Source organism: Narcine bancroftii, chromosome 4, assembly GCF_036971445.1.
Source record: "Narcine bancroftii isolate sNarBan1 chromosome 4, sNarBan1.hap1, whole genome shotgun sequence".
Taxonomy (NCBI): domain Eukaryota; kingdom Metazoa; phylum Chordata; class Chondrichthyes; order Torpediniformes; family Narcinidae; genus Narcine; species Narcine bancroftii.
Window position 1 is genome coordinate 112,614,347 of NC_091472.1, and position 12,907 is coordinate 112,627,253.

General features: G+C 37.8%; 1 protein-coding gene across 1 annotated transcript in view; it reads right to left on the reverse strand.

The window, feature by feature from the left end:
- Positions 1–12,907, reverse strand: part of tmx4 (thioredoxin-related transmembrane protein 4) — a 103,764-nt gene continuing 90,857 nt past the window's right edge. The window contains exons 6-8 of the mRNA XM_069932439.1: positions 9,584–9,685; positions 8,344–8,407; positions 1–2,329 (exon numbers count right to left, since the gene is read on the reverse strand). Of these exons, the coding sequence (XP_069788540.1) occupies positions 2,058–2,329; positions 8,344–8,407; positions 9,584–9,685 (438 nt within the window). The 3' untranslated portion in view covers positions 1–2,057. The remainder of the gene's footprint in view (positions 2,330–8,343; positions 8,408–9,583; positions 9,686–12,907) is intronic.

Sequence of the window (12,907 nt, forward strand, 5' to 3'; positions counted from 1 at the left end):
AAGTGTACAAAGGCATGCCTTTATTGCATTTAACAGAAATAAATGGGTCACAAGAAATAATGCCTGCATTGTACAAAATGAGACTCTTCAAATATAAAAAAGAGCTGTGCCAAGATGATTAATATGCCTTCTAAAGGGTACAGCAAATAACACATCAAGTGGAAAGACTGTTGTTAATCTTTTAGTCCATGACACCTCTGTTTTGCCTGGCTTCATAGCTTTCAGAAACACCTTTGAGCTTCAAGTATATTCATCACTTAACACTGCACAGCAAAACAATAAAGCTTCTAAAAATAAAAAAAAAGGCAAGTTGGATGAATAAGTGCAAAAGCCATTTTTATTTGCTTTACAGATGCACTCTTAACATGGTCATAAGTGTCAAGACATGAAAGATTTCACAAGCATTCACCTGACTTGTAAACAAGCTCAGCTAAACAATGAGCAAAGCAATAAATACAAAATATAGCAGATACTTCTGCATTTTATCTTACAAAAGAGGAACAATGCAGACACTATTCCCAGAAAATACAAAAGATAATTTCAAAATACAGTCTTCTCTATCCCCTTAATATAAATCCAGAAAGAAATATTCTTCACTAATATACAGTTGTACAAATCTTTGCAGTGCGAGCCCAATTTTGAAATAAGAGAAGATGCCGATTAAATGAAAAGAGCAAAAGTTCTGTTGTTGAACCCATCAGAAACATAGGGCTCATGCAGACTTGCCAAATACATTGCCTCAAACATTTAGAAATGAAAATATCAGAACAATCTAATTACATATTATTCCCCAAAATCAATGGCTCCCTACTCCTTGAAAGTTTCATTCCACCCACTCACACCAACAGCTCCTACACATTTATCAGTTTCTAGGAAAACACTATGCAGTCTCCCAGGTCACGCTTTTTAAAAAGCTTTGTTCTTCTAGAAAAGATACCAAAATCAGAATCATGGTGCTTGTCAGATTTGAGTTCAACCCTACACTTGTAGGCTTTTAACCCAAATTTAACTGCACTGTGTTTCTGGCTAGATTCCACTGAGATCTAACTTACACTCAGATCAGCAGTTTTTAAATTCAGAGAAAAATAATCTCAGACGAATTATTGCACGCGCACCTGAAAGAGTGGTGTCGTGGTTGGCTCCATTGCTGGAGCAATCTGCACCCACAAAATATATTGGTCATAGAAATCCACACAGCCATAGGACTTGCAAGACATCCACAATCAGCTGTCCTACTGTATCAGTGCCGTAGATGCTCAAAGCAATTATTTCTCGTTCCATTTTTACAGACAGTTTTAACATAATTGTTGAATCAGTGGAGGAAGGAAGAGGGAGCATGACCGACAATTATCTCTGCCTTTGCTTTATTTTGGTGAATACAAAGCATATTCTTCAAATAATTGAAATATTGGTACATTAATTCGCCAAACAACACACCGCCCAAATTCAAAAACATGCTGGGACGTCGCACAACTTATTCTTGTCTAGTTAAAAGTGCAACACCAAGAACTAAAGGTTGTAGCCAATCTAATTCCTTCATTGCAAATCCTACTATTTTAGTTCAATCTTACAAGTTTATAGAAATTATGTTTCTAAGTGAAACGTGTCAAAAACTGTACATTTCCATACTTTGAAGTTAATTTCCATCTAAAGACAGATTTCTTATCAAAATGTGTGCTGTAAAAGGGTGCACATGAATCCCCGGGCATCATAGGTTCAGACAACACCTTGGTATGCTGTGGGTGAACGTGTGAAATACTTTAAAGATCATCTCTGTTGCGTGTGTAATCAGCACCTAAAGCACACTTACTGAAGAACTACTGCCCTTTTAAACCATGGAATATACATTCAACCATTTTTTTAAAAAAGCATTAGAACAAAATTATGGAGGTATACCCTTCATATTATCTTCAGTTAAAATTTATGAAGATTGTCGTAGCCAATAAATTTGAAATAAAAACAAAAATTGAATCTAATCAAGCCAAATTATTAAATTCACAGAAACACAATTCTTTGGTCCAAGTTCTGGCAAGTAACATTCACGTAAAATGAGGGATTTAGGAGTCTTCTTTTGGTATTCTCTTTCTGACCACACTGTCTACTTCGTTGCCACCAAGCTGTGCTTCCAACACAACCTCCTGCTTGTGACTTTCCAGGTCGTCCTCGCTTGGGGATTCATCTCCAAAGGCCTTGTCATTCAAGGCACCTCCTTCTTCCTCTCCTTCTGCCCCATTTGCTGCCCAATCTGGAACATCTTGATCCTTTGTCTCCCCTTCATCAGAGTCCTCCACATCAGCCTCATTTTCTTCATTTTCTCCTTCAATAACCTCTGCTGATATACAAAGCAGGGATACAATATTCTATGACACAGTTAATGAATGATACAAAAGACTAGCGGCCACTTCATGAACTTCGTTCACCACTTTGTAAGACAGCCAAAAGCTTGTTATCGATTTCTCACCAGCCATTCCTTTTACAAACATATTAAATCATCCCCAGATCCATATTGTGCTACATTTGCAATAACAAGATCAGAGTGGTTGGCTATATATGGAGCCAAAAGAGATGGGGGAGATTTTACATGTTTTATTTTGCAACATTATTTACTCAGGAAACTGGCAACGGAGTCCAGGAGAGTTAGGAAAACAAGCAGAGCATATACAGATTAAAGAGGTGGAGGTGGCTGCTCTCTTAAAACAAATAGGGGTGGATAAATCCTCAGGTCTAATAAGATATTCACTCAGACCTTGAGGGAGTCTGGTGTAGAAGTTGCAGAAATATTTAAAATGTCCTTAGCCATGGTGGTGGTGCCAGGGGATTGCTCATGTTGTTCAAAAAAGGCTCCAAAAGTAACCCTAGAAATTAAAGGCCAGTGTCCCTGATGTCAGGAGTAGGTAAATTATTGGAAGGTGTTTCAAGACACCAAAGACACTGTCTTACAATTTGTGAACTATTTTTTTTATTTATTGTTGTAAGGTGGTTTATATAAATGATTGCATTATGATGCTGCCACAAAACACTGAATTTCATGAGTTGTTCATGACAATTCTGATTCTAAAGTGATCGGATGTACAAGTACTTGGATAGCCTCGAACTGATTAGGGATTATCAACATGGTTTTGTATATTGTAGGTCATGTTTAACTGATCTTATAGAGTTTTTCAAGGAGATTACTTGGAAAGTTGATGAAAGAAAGGCTGGGGATGTTGTCTACATGGACTTTAGTAAAGGCCTTTGACAAGGTCCCACATGGGAGGTTCGTCAGGAAGATTCAGATGCTTGGTATTCATGATGATGAGGTAAACTGGATTCAACATTGGAGAAGCCAGAGAGTAGTGGTGGATGACTGTTTCTCAGACTTCAGGGCTGTGACAAGTGGTGTGCCTCAGGGATTGTTGCTGGAAATATGGTTGTTTGTCATCTATAACAATGATCTGGATGATAATGTGGTAAATTGGATCAGCAGATGAAACTAAGATTTGAGACATTGTGGACAGCTTTCAAAGCTCATAGAGGGATCTGGACCAGCTAGAAAAATGGTCTGAAAAATGGCAGATGGAGTTTTATTCAGATAATGTGAAGTGTTACATTTTGGAAGGACAAACCAATATCACGGTAAATGGGAGGGCGCTGAGGAGTGTGGTAGAACAGAGGAATCTGGGAATAGAGATACAAAATTCCCTGAAAGTGGTGTCACAGGTGGATAGGGTTTTAAAGAGTGCTTTTGGAATATTAGCCTTCATAAATCACAATATTGAATATAGGAGTTGGGATGTTATGTTAAAGTTGCATAAGACATTGGTGAAGCCAAATTTACAATATTCCTGAAGGGTTGGTCAACCACTGGCTACATTTACAGAAGAGGAGGAGGTAGGAATGGAAGAGGGAAGTCTTGTGACACAATCACAAGGAGAGGAATCAGAAGAAGGAGGAGATCAGTATATTCAAGGTAAAATTGGTGCATGTTATGTTACCCCAAACCCTCTTGATCCACAGATTTATGATAAAATTTTTGAAAAAATGGATTCAATTAGTGAAAAAATGGATGCTAAATTTGCAGAAGTGAAAACAGATTTTACTACTCAACTGGGAGCTATTAAAGAAGATATGACTGAAATGAAGACAGATTTGGCAAAGTGTAATAAAACTGTTGATAAAATTAAGATAAATGTTCAAAAAATTGAAGAAGACTTTCAGGATTGTCAATATGGAGGAAGAAGAATTGTAAAGATACAATTAGATAGAAGATTCTTTTACAGCGTGGGAAGTTCAGAAAAAGGATTGATTGCAAAAAGTTGATATTCTGGAAAATCAGAGTAGAAGAAATAATGTAAAAATCGTTGGTTTGCCTCAGGACTTTGAGGGTACTAATTCAGTACAATTTTTTTCAAAATTGGCTGCCTGAAATTTTGGGAACAGAGAATTTTCCAAATGGAATGGAACTTAATGGAGCACATAGAATTCTTAGGAAAAAAACGTGTCCAGGACAACCATCACGCTCTATTTTGTTTAAATGTTTACGTTATCAAGAAAGAGAAATGATTTTGAAAATGGCAGTTCAAAAAACCAGAATAACAGAGTATTCTTCTATGTGGAGTTTAGTAATGACATTGTTAAAAGAAGAAAAGAATTTAATATAGCAAAGTCAGTTTGTGGAAGGAGGGATATAAATTTTCTTTTCGATACCCAGCAGTTCTTAAAGTTTTTTATGGACAATATCAAGCACAATTTTTTTCTAATGAATCTGAAGCTTTGGAATTTGCCAATTTATTGCCTAATAATAAGCAGAATGGAAGACAACATTATTCATCTCAACAAACGGAAGGGGATCAAGAAAATTCGAAAGAATAGATTCTAATAGGAAGACAAAAGCCGAATGAGGTTCAAGTTGAAATTGATGATGATGAAGTCAATAGAGACCTTGAAGAAGCTTATCATACTTGAATGATTGATTGAATGTAAATTTTGTCTGGGGGAGATGGATTCTCTTTTTCTGCTTTCCTCTTCCGGGGCCTTGTGCCACTAGTGTAATTAAGGGAGTTAGTGCTGACCTAATCAGCGCTTTTGGGTTTTTTCTTTTATAATGTTATTACTATTTGGGGTTTCTGGAGATGCTTTGAAAGTTGGCTGTGGAGACGACCCGAGGTGGAGATGGGAGTTGAGTATTTTTAAAATTATATTATGGCAGCATATAGTTTGAATTATGTAACATTAAATGTGAATGGACTCAATAACCCAATTAAAAGGAAGAGAGTTTTAGCTTATATTAAAAAGTTGAAAGTAGATATTGCTTCCTGCAGGAAACCCATTTAACTGAGAAAGAACATCAAAAGTTAAAAGAAAATGGGTTGGTCAAGTTATAGATTCTTCTTTCAAATCTAAAGCACGAGGAGTAGCTATTTTATTTAATAAAATTGTAATTGCCATTTAAATTGTAATCAACTGTTATTGATCCTGTCAGTAGATATGTTTTGGTAAATTGTCAAATTTATTCAGAATCCTGGATTTTAATGAATGTCTATGCACCTAATACTGATGATGAAAAATTTATTCAAGATGTTTTTTTTTAAATCTGGTAGAAGCAAATGGAAATATAATAATTCGTGGAGATTTTAATTGTTGCTTAGATCCAATTTTAGAAAAAGCTACAAAGTCCTTAATGAAAACAAAAACTGCTAAAAGAATATTGATGTTAATTAAAGATTTAAACTTTGTGGATATTTGGAAGAAATTGAATCCTAGAGAGAGAGATTATTCATTTTATTCTTATCGGTTTGATTCTTATTCTAGAATAGATTTTTTTTAAATCTCAGCTTATTTACAAGAAAGAATTGAACATGTACAATAAAAATCTAGAATTGTATCAGATCATTTACCATGTTGTGTTTAAGTTCTGATGGAACTGATTCAATTTATAGATGGAGATTTAATTTGTCATTATTAAAAAAAGTAGAATTTTGTGACTTTATGAGGAATCAAATATTTAGATACAAATATTAATTTGGTTGATAATAAATTTGTTTTATTGGATGCATTAAACGCTTATTTAAGGGGCCAAATAATAAGTTATTTGACTAAAATTAAGAAAGATTATTTTAAAGAAGTCAATAATCAATTTTTCAAGATATGGAATTAATTGGGGATTTAAAAAGTTGAAGATTGTTTTCAGGCCAAGGAAGTTTGTATCTTTTAATCGGATGAAGGAAAATTTTCAAGTTCCCAGTAATACTTCTTTTTGCTATTATCAGGCAAAAACCTTATTATTGGGAAAAAATTAGATCATAGTTTAAAATTACCTTGATAGTCTGCTTTGGAATTATTACTTACTAAATAAGAAACAAATAAGTTTACTTCTGAGATGTATAAGTTATTACAAAATAAAATGTCAAAATTAAATGTTCATATATCAATTTAAAATGGGAATCTGACTTAAACAGGAAGATAGATTAAAATGTTTAGAGAAATTTATGTAAGGATTGTATGACTAAGGTTATAAATGTAAGATATAGATTAGTACAATATAATTTTCTACATCAACTATATTTAACCCCCTCAAATATTAAAGACATTTTATTTAATTTCCTCGGATTTGTGTTTTAGATGTAATAAGAGATAAGCACTTTTTTACCATTCGATTTGGACCTGCTCCATGGTTAAGACTTTTTGGGTACAAGTTAAATTATTTTTGGAAAAAGTATTAAAAGTGAGTCATCCGTTTAATCCAATGTTGTTTTTATTAGGGGATATTAAGTCAATTGCCTTGGGATTAAGAGTGACTACCTATCAAATTGAATTTCTACGTTTAGCTTTAGCTGTTTCTAAAAAATGTTTGGCAATTACTTGGAAATCTGATTTACTTTTAGGAATGCAAAGATGGCATACTGAAATGAAATCCTGCATTCCTTTAGAAAATATAATGTATAATTTGAGGGATAAATATATGTTTTTGTTAAGAGTATGGAGCTCATATCTAAAAATTCTTGGTTTGAAGATTTAATCTCTCAATCTGCTCTAGTGTAGAATTTCGGTTTCCACAGCTAAATAGTTGAATGTTTTTTAAATAATGGTCTCCTTTCTTCTTTCTTAGTGGGTAGAAGGGGGAGGTGGGTGGGTGTTCGTGGGGAGGATAGGGGAGGTTGGGGGAGGCTTTATTCTACAATATACTTTTTATATGAATATATCATAATTGATGTTATATAATTTAAAAATTATAAATAAAATATTCAAAGAAAAAAAACTAGGGTGAAAGGGGAAAGTTTAGGGAGAACATGAGGGTGAACATTTTCACACAAGAGAGTGGTGGGAGTGTGGAATGAGCTGCCAGTTGAAGTGGTGAATGCAGGATCAATTTTAACATTTAAGAAGAATTTGGACAAGTACATGAATGGGAGGGGTAAGAATAGCTATGGACTGGATGATGGTCAAGAGGACTAGGCAGGAAAGTAGTTTCATGGAAGGGCCAAAGGGCCTTTTTTTCTGTGCTATAATGTTCTATAGATTCAGGAGAATGAAGATGGGGGAAACTCATTGAAACATTTTGAATGTTGAAAGATATGTATAGACTAGATCTATGGTGAAGGAGTCTAGATCAAGAGGGCTGAACTTCAGGACTGAAGGGCGTCCACTTAGAAAACAGATGAGGAGGTCAATGGGTGCATTTCAGGTAGAGATTGATTGGTTCTTGATTAATCGGGGCATCAAAGGTTATGGAGAGAAGGCCAGGCAGTGGGACTGAGTGGGAAAATGGATCAGCTCATGACTGAATAACAGGGTAGAGTTGATAGGCTAAATTACCTATTTGTGCTCCTATGTCTTATACGCATATGGGCAGGAATTCCACTCTTTGAGCTATCAGGTCCATCTTCATGACAGGGTAACAGAGATATGGATTAGTTTCCTTCTCCATTTTCTTTCTGTGCATACTTCAGTTACAGAAGGCACTATGGCCAAAGACCCCCACACTGCTCCCAATTATTGACCCAACCAGGCTGGTCCCTTATTGTGGAATGCTACCCCATCTCCAACCAGCTGTCCTCACTCTCTCATCCTTTCAGATGATGTCCCCGGCCACAGTCCGCTGATAGAAGACAATCCAACACATCATCAGCTTCTGAAAGTGGCTGCATATCTCCTTAAAAGAGAGTGGGTTCTGAGGGAAAAAGGCTCACCTTGATCCTGCATCTATCTATTTTCTCCACAAGAGCAGTGTGGAGAATGAACGAAATTGCATTCTGGCCAAAGCTTCCGAATACCAATAGGGGACACATTGTAATGAAGTGCCTACTTAATTAAATTGCAAGCTTATAGCAGAGGGTGAGAATGTCCAAATACACATGCTCTTACCTGTAACTTCATCCTTATTCTGGCGCTTGGGCGGACAAATACAATCAGCAATCAAGACCAAAATCTAAAAAAAATGCAATTCAACATTGATTTCTCAGAAAATTATTAGAGTAAATATTCCAACATCTGGTGAGTTCTTAACTTCACACCATGCATGAACTTTGCATATGACATAGACCAGTTACAATCAACACAGTGGCACATACCACAAAGAGCTGCTGCATCACCACTCCAGTGACCCGTGTTTAATGCTGATGGTGCTGAGTTTAAACATTCTCTCCATGACAGCATGGGGTTCCTCCAGGTGCTGCATTTTCATTCCTCATCCCAAAGGTGTCAAGATTGAAAGGTTAATTGGCTGTTGTAATTTGTCCCCAGTTCTCTCGGTAAGTAGTAGGATCTGGGGGCAGTGGGAGGGGTGAGGGTTCAAGTGCGATGTGCAAGGAGCGTGGGAATTGTGGGTCCCAGTGATCTGGGAGAGAACGGAGCAAAGATCACCTGCTGATAACCAGAATCTTTTCTACTGGGCAGGGAAGTCAACATTTAAAGGGCACAGGTTTTATGTGAGAGGGGAGACATTAAAAGGAGATCTGATGGGTATATTTTTCACACAAATGATGTTGAATATCTGTAACAAGCAGCCCAAGGTATTGGAGGCAAAGACAATTAGAATGTTTACAAGCCATTTGCACAGGTAGTTGAAGAAGATATGTGTCGCGGGATATGGACTCATACGAGCAAATGGGATTGGGGCAGATAAGTTTCACGGTCAGCAATGACTAAACGGGCCAATTGGTTAATTCTCTGTTGTACAGTTCTACGATTCTTTCAGCCAGACTCTGAACTATCAGGATTTTTCATTCGTAGTTGGATACTGGATTATTGGAGTATTACTTAATAACATGTTGCAAGGCATTTTGTAGGAGCAATTAAACAGAACATTGACCCAAGCTAATTGCACGGGTGCTCAATAATTTGATGAAAGAGGGAGGCTTTTTAAGGATCATTTTAAATGAAGAGGCAGAAGGTGAGGTTTAGGGAGGGGTCTAGCGCAGTTACTTTATTGTAGGTGTTGATCTCAGCTTGGTAACGTTGCCAATGGAATGGAAGCAGATCAAAAGATATTACAAGCCATACAATACAAGCCCTGGGGAAAGCCAAAGATAAAGTTAGAAAGAAATTACCGAGTCCTTCCAACAGAGCTGCAAGTTCAGAATGTCAAGTGTGGATGTCAGCTTACCAGGCCAAAGATAAGACCCACAAGAAGAGTAGCCATAGCAAAAATGATGTAAGAACACCAAACTGGAAGTCCCTGCGTTTCAGTCAGGTAGCTATGCATTTGCTGGAAATTAAGAACAAAGAGAAGTATTTAACATTGAGAGTTTAAGTTGTTTAACACTTCTTATGTTAATGAAGCTTGCACAGGGGAACTGTTAACATTCCTTCAGGAAAGTGTGGCCTTTGGCTGCCTCTAAGATATCTCAAGGTTGCCATGTAGGTTGATAGGCTAATTAAGAAGGCTTATGGTATGCTGGTCTTCATTAATCGAGAGATTGAGTTCAAAAGTCGAGAGGTCACATTGCAGCTCTATAAAACTTTGGTTAGACCACACTTGGAATATTGTGTTCAGTTCTGGTCGCCTCATTACAGGAAGAATGAAGAAGCCTTGGAGAGGGTGCAGATATTTACCAGGATGTTGCCTGGATTAGAGAATGTGTTTTATGAGGCAAGGTTAGCAGATCAAGGGCTTTTCTCTTTGGAGCAAAGAAGGATGAGAAGTAACTTAATAGAGGTCCATCATATTATGGGAGGCATAGATTGGGTGGACATCAGCTCTTTTTCATTAGGGTGAGAAAAGCAAACATCAGTGTACAACTGTGTTAAGTGAGTGGAGCAAAGTTAAGGGAAGACATCAGGGAAATTGTGGGTGCCTGGAATACATTGCCAGGGGTGGTGGTACAGGCTGATACAAAAGGGAGATTTAACAGACTCTTGGGACACATGGATGAACGAAAAATATGGGGTTATGAGGAAGGGAAGGTTTAGTTTTTAGAGAACTGCAGCTATCATCAAGGATCCACAGCACCCAGCACATGCTCTGTTCTCGACGCTACCATTAGGAAAGAACTATAAGTGCCGCAAGACTCCACTACCAGATTCAGAAAAAATATCTACCCCACCAACCTTGATGAAGGGCGGGGTAGATGTAAGTGGCCTGAAATGTCACTTACGTATTTTTACTTTTGCTAAATAAAGGACAGTCCTTCACCTGCTGAATTTCTCCAGCTTTATGTTTTTACTTCAACGGCGGTGTCTGCATATTTTCGTGTTTTACTTCTTTCCAGTATTATTGCAGCATCAGTTTCATGATGAGAGCGTCTCAGTTATTAAGTCTAATTAACTTTAACGAAGAAAGTGTTGCAATTTAAGCAATCCTATCCAACCACCATAGTGCTCCACTCTTCCATGTCATCCAGACGATATTCTTAGTTGCACAGCCTTTCAGGACAACTCGACTATACCAACTGTGAAGCTGATCTGTGCAAGTCTCATTTGTCTGTTTGTCGACTATCTACATTTTTCTCTCGACTGTCTTCTTATGCAAGTACTTGTCCAAATGCCATTTAAATAGTAATTATATCTGTCTCTACCACCTCCTCTGGCAGGTTGTTTTGCCATAACCACCAACAACTGTGTGAAAACTTGACTCTCAGGTGTCCTTTAAACTTCTCCTCTCTCATCTTAACTGCCCTCCAGTTTTAGATACCCTTACCATGGGAAAAATACACTATCTATCCTATCCTTTCCGCTCATAATTTTATAAACCTCGACAAGAACTACTGCCTCCTACTTTCCAGACAGCTGAATATTATTTAAAGGGTGAAAAACTACAGCATGCTGTTGTGCAGAGGGACTTGGGAGTGCTTGTGCATGAATCGCAAAAAGTTAGGTTGCAGGTGCAGCAGGTTATTAAGAAGGCAAATGGAATGTTGGCCTTCATCGCTAGAGGAATTGAATTCAGGAGTAGGGAGGTAAGGTTGCAACTGTACAAGGTACTGGTGAGACCGCACCTGGAGTACTGTGTCCAGTTCTGGTCTCCATATTTGAGGAAGGATATACTGGCTTTGGAGATGGTTTACTAGGTTGATCCCTGGGATGAAGGGGTTGACTTATGATGAAAGATTAAATCGTCTAGGACTGTATTCGCTCGAGTTCAGAAGAATGAGAGGAGATCTTATAGAAACATATAGGATTATGAAAGGTATGGATAGGATAGATGTAGGAAGGTTTTTTGAGCTGGCCGGGGAAACTAAAACGAGAGGACACAGTCTCAAGATTCGGGGAGTAGATTTAGGACAGAGATGAGGAAAAATAGTTTTTCCCAGAGAGTAGTGAATGTTTGGAATTCTCTATCAAGGGAAGTGGTTGAGGCTGCTTCATTAAGCATATTTAAAATTCGGTTAGATAAATTTTTACATGATAGGGGAATTAGGGGATATGGGGAGAAGGCAGGTAGGTAGAGTTAGGTCATAAATTAGATCAGCCATGATCTTATTGAATGGCGGAGCAGGCTCGATGGGCCATTTTTGGCCTACTCCTGTTCCTACTTCCTATGTAACTTATCCTTATAACTCCAGCTCTCCATTCCAACCAAGGTCCTAGTGAACCTCTTTGGCATTCTCGCTCAATGCTGCCTGGAGTGTGGTGACCAGAATGGTACAAAATATACCAAGTGTTGCCAGACCAATCCTTTGTGAGTCATCAGGTCATACAGCACCAAACAGGCCCTTTAGCTTAACTTGTCCAAGCAGGCCAAATTGATTTTATGGGCTGGTCCCATTTTCCAATCACCTGGTATGTCAGGGGTTTCACTGGTAGCTTATCCAGATATGGACCACCCCCTGAGTGCAAAGGTTGCCACTCAGGTCTCCTATTAAATCTTTCCTTTTAAACCTATGCCCTCTCATTCGAGAAAGGGATAGATCATGAACATTCACCTTATCCATGCCCCTCATAATTTGATAAACCATCCCTCAGCCTCCTATTCTCCAAGGATTAAAGAGCCAGCATATCCAACACCAACCTCTCCCTATAGTCAAGCCCTCCAGTCCCGCTAACATTCTGGTGAATCCTCTGCACTTCCAGCTTACTAATGTCCTTCCTCTAGCTGGGAGAGCAGAAGTGCACACAGTACTTCAGGAATAATCTCACCAGCACCTTGTACAGCTGCATCATGAAGTTCCAGTTACATATTACCAGTCAGAAAAGCACCCTTTGACCCTTTGACCAATACCTTTTGCTTTTAACACCAGTCTTGTACCTATCTATCTAATGACCTCATTTAATAAGAAACTGAGCCAGCCTATATGGCTTTCTGTGGGAGAGAGACCCACAATTCTTTGCCTGAAGATGTGACTGAGAGAGTGCTTTGCTAAATTATACGGATAGAAGATGCATAGCATGTGGGAGAAGGGGGAAGTTGGAAATAGAAGAAGGAAGATTTCTGCAGCTGCCTGTTCTACTTTGTATTTCCATCATTTTCTATTTTTAGAATACAATTGCT